Below are 3,147 nucleotides of genomic sequence, written 5' to 3'. Positions count from 1 at the left end.
AGTGGGGGACGGGGAGGGGGGCGGGTGGGGAGATCAGGCCTGCTGTGCTTGGTGACCTTCAAGAAAAAAGTTTTCATAGACAGATAGAGGCAAGAGCCAAAGTGAAAGTGACTGAGAATGTAGAAGAAACATATAGCAATTCTCTTTTAGTTTTAAAGTAACAGGCATATAGCAGGATCATGAGCAGGAAGTGCTGTAGGAAAGCGGTTTTTGAACACTTTGGCCAATGCAGCTACAAGATACAGGGGGATTTAATTAATGAAACAAAGGCCTAGAGAAGGGACCCGCTCACTAGCAGAGAAGACAGTAATGAATGGTATCAAAAGATGACACATGTAAAAAAAATGAGCAACATTTCTTCTTCTGAGCTAAAGGAGGGCAGTCAGAGGGCTATGAGGTCAGCAGAGGAGGTGGCTGGCTCACTACTCATTGAGTATGGGAACAATAAGAAAGTGATGGGAAGGACTAGAAGGGAATGAAAAAACAGTAAGTAAAGGTGTAGAAAAAGGAGCCTAGAGCAGCATCAGGAACAGAGAAAGACTTCAGTGATTAGTGGGAATTTATGGCAAAGACTTTCTCCAGCTCCCTCATAAGGCGTCAAAGCAGAGACCCTGGGTCAGGGATCGAGAATCAGCAAAACCAAGGCAGAAAAAAAGACTAGATGAGTCATTTTTAGAGTTCTGGTGAGAAATTCAGTGAAGTAATTGACCATGGCCAGGTATAGAGACAAATGAAATTATAAGGCTGGGAAGAGTCTTGGAACTACAAACTTAAGCAAAGGCAAAGAACAAGTTCATTAGGAGGAAAAAAAAAATAGGGGAAGTACAAGAAATGAGGTTTTCTGGGAACAGAATTGCAATATGCTAGACCTTGGAAGTGAAGAAGAACTGAGTGATAAGAAGCAGAAAAGTCCATAGTGTGGTTTTGGTCATGGGTGAATAAAGTTCGAGTGGAAATAAATGTTATTGGAGTTGAGGCTGAGAAATTTTGAGGTCAATGCACTGGAAAAGCATTAAACCTAGACTAGGTTCTCAAAAATGGCAGGTCTGATTTATAAGGTCTCTGAGCCCGAGGCCAAGGAACTTCTGTTAAATCATTCTTGGTGAAACAGTATTTATTGGAAGAATTTAGGATAGCTTAGTAATATATACATTTTTTAAAATTATACAGACTCTTTAGTAAGGCCGGTTGTGGTTTTTTTTCTTTTAACTTTCAGATGTGAGTTCTGGTAGCTCGATGGATTGGGCCTACAAAAATGGAATACCCTACACGTTTGCTTTTGAACTGCGCGACACTGGGCATTTTGGGTTTTTACTCCCGGAGGTGCTCATCAAACCCACCTGTACAGAGACCATGCTGGCCGTGAAAAACATCGCCATGCACCTGCTGAAGAAGTGTCCCTGAGACGGCCCGAGGGTCAGGTCAGCCGCCAGCGAGACAGCTGACTCTGCCCAGGAGCTGCTGGGCAGCAGATGAAAACTGTTCTTAAAGAGAGAGGCAACTGTTTGAAGTGAGCATATCTGTGGACTTTTAAAGGAACCTCTCATGCAATTCAACTCTCTGTGGCAGGTAAAAATGGTAATAAATAAATAAGTAAGAGCATAGCCTCGTTTGTTGTAAGCAAAAGCATCCATTTTATACCCCATTAGTCTTGTTTGATTAAGGTGGGGATATTTTTAAATTCTTTTGTTTCACAAAATATACAAATTGAGAATGTCACTTCAATCAATCACCTGTTCTCGATTAAGGTCCACCAATGATGTTTAATCACTTGGTCCTTTAGAAATTAAAATTTTTGAAATGCAAAGAACTATAATCCTTAATAGGATAAGTATAAAATTTTCAAGACCTCAGATTATTCACAGCTTTACCCCGGGCATTAGTGTACCATATACCTATAAAAATATAGCAAGATAGAGCACATGAGTTTAGACTCTGAGAATACCACTTTTAAAATAGGAGAAAACATGAATTGGGCTGCCAGACACAGCATTAAGAGCTTTATGTAATGATCTCACATTATTCTTCAAATACTGTCAGGTAGCTACTGCTATTATCCTCATTTTTCAAATGAGAAAATTGAGGCTTAGAAAGGTGATATAGACTCTTATTTCCAGGAATATGACAGCATAGTACTCTATCTGGACTGCTGGAAATAACGAAAACATCTGGGGGGAAAAAAGATAATTTTTAAAATAATCCTTAACACATCAGACCAAAAAGTAGGGAAATCTCAGGCATACATTGAGCAAAGGCAGGAACCTAGAAAGGTAAGTGGTGCATCATTATCCTGAGGGCATTGTCACACCAACTGAGTACAGACTGATTTTCACAGCGTTTTGGAAAATGAGAGCAGAGAACGGAGCCCAAGGCTCCTCCAGGGTGAGAAGTCTAATAGCAGATTCTCCTACCAGATTCTGGAGATTCAAGCGTAAATTACAAATAACCCCCATACTACCTCCAGTGGACCACAAGGAAAATGAACAATTTCAACTTTTGGCAAGAGTAAAGTGGGGAGAAATTGCCACTGAGAATTTGGAACCACCCGTCAACCCTCACCTGGGTTTGTGGCCCAAATTCACACTATAGGTATCCCCTACTTTTCAAAAGTTTACTTTACACCACTCCACTTTAACAAAAGACCTACATTACTACCTGTTTCCACTAACCAAAAGAAATCTGAGGAAGATTTTTTTAAAAGTGAAAATAGCATTCCGCATCTGTTTTGCAGCCAATGTTAAAGAGACAGCTCACACCCCAAGCATTGAGAGCAGCCCCAACGAGCCCCTTCCCAGGGAATCACACGCAGTATCCCAGCATCAAGCCACCAGATCTCTGAACTATATCCAGGCTTCCTCCCGATTTATTTTATGCATCTATTATCAAGATGTGTCCTGAGGAAATTGCTTCTTCACTTTATGCCATGTCAGCCTTTGAAAGGTTTCTTAGGAACAAGCTACTTTTGGGTAGTGGGGAAAACCTATACCTAAGCGACCTGATAAACCTCCAACCAAGAATTTAATTCAGATTAACCCCAGATTGGTTATACACTCCAAGTATTTGCTAGGAGCAAAAACAAATCCTCTCAGAGGATTTATCTGATGCACTGTGAACAGCTGGATAAAGAGATGAGCCTAAAAACTTCCA

At 40.7% G+C, this 3,147-nt stretch overlaps 1 protein-coding gene across 1 annotated transcript in view; it reads left to right on the top strand.

Annotated features, from left to right (window-relative positions):
• The window catches only part of CPA6 (carboxypeptidase A6), a 201,094-nt gene extending 199,555 nt beyond the window's left edge, over positions 1 to 1,539 (top strand). The window contains exon 11 of the mRNA XM_005866347.2: positions 1,217 to 1,539. Within this exon, the coding sequence (XP_005866409.1) occupies positions 1,217 to 1,404 (188 nt within the window). The 3' untranslated portion in view covers positions 1,405 to 1,539. The remainder of the gene's footprint in view (positions 1 to 1,216) is intronic.
• The last annotated feature ends 1,608 nt before the right edge of the window (positions 1,540 to 3,147 follow it).

The sequence above is a fragment of the Myotis brandtii genome, unplaced genomic scaffold (assembly GCF_000412655.1).
Source record: "Myotis brandtii unplaced genomic scaffold, ASM41265v1 scaffold23, whole genome shotgun sequence".
Taxonomy (NCBI): Eukaryota; Metazoa; Chordata; class Mammalia; order Chiroptera; family Vespertilionidae; genus Myotis; species Myotis brandtii.
This window is presented reverse-complemented; position numbering and strand designations above follow the sequence as displayed.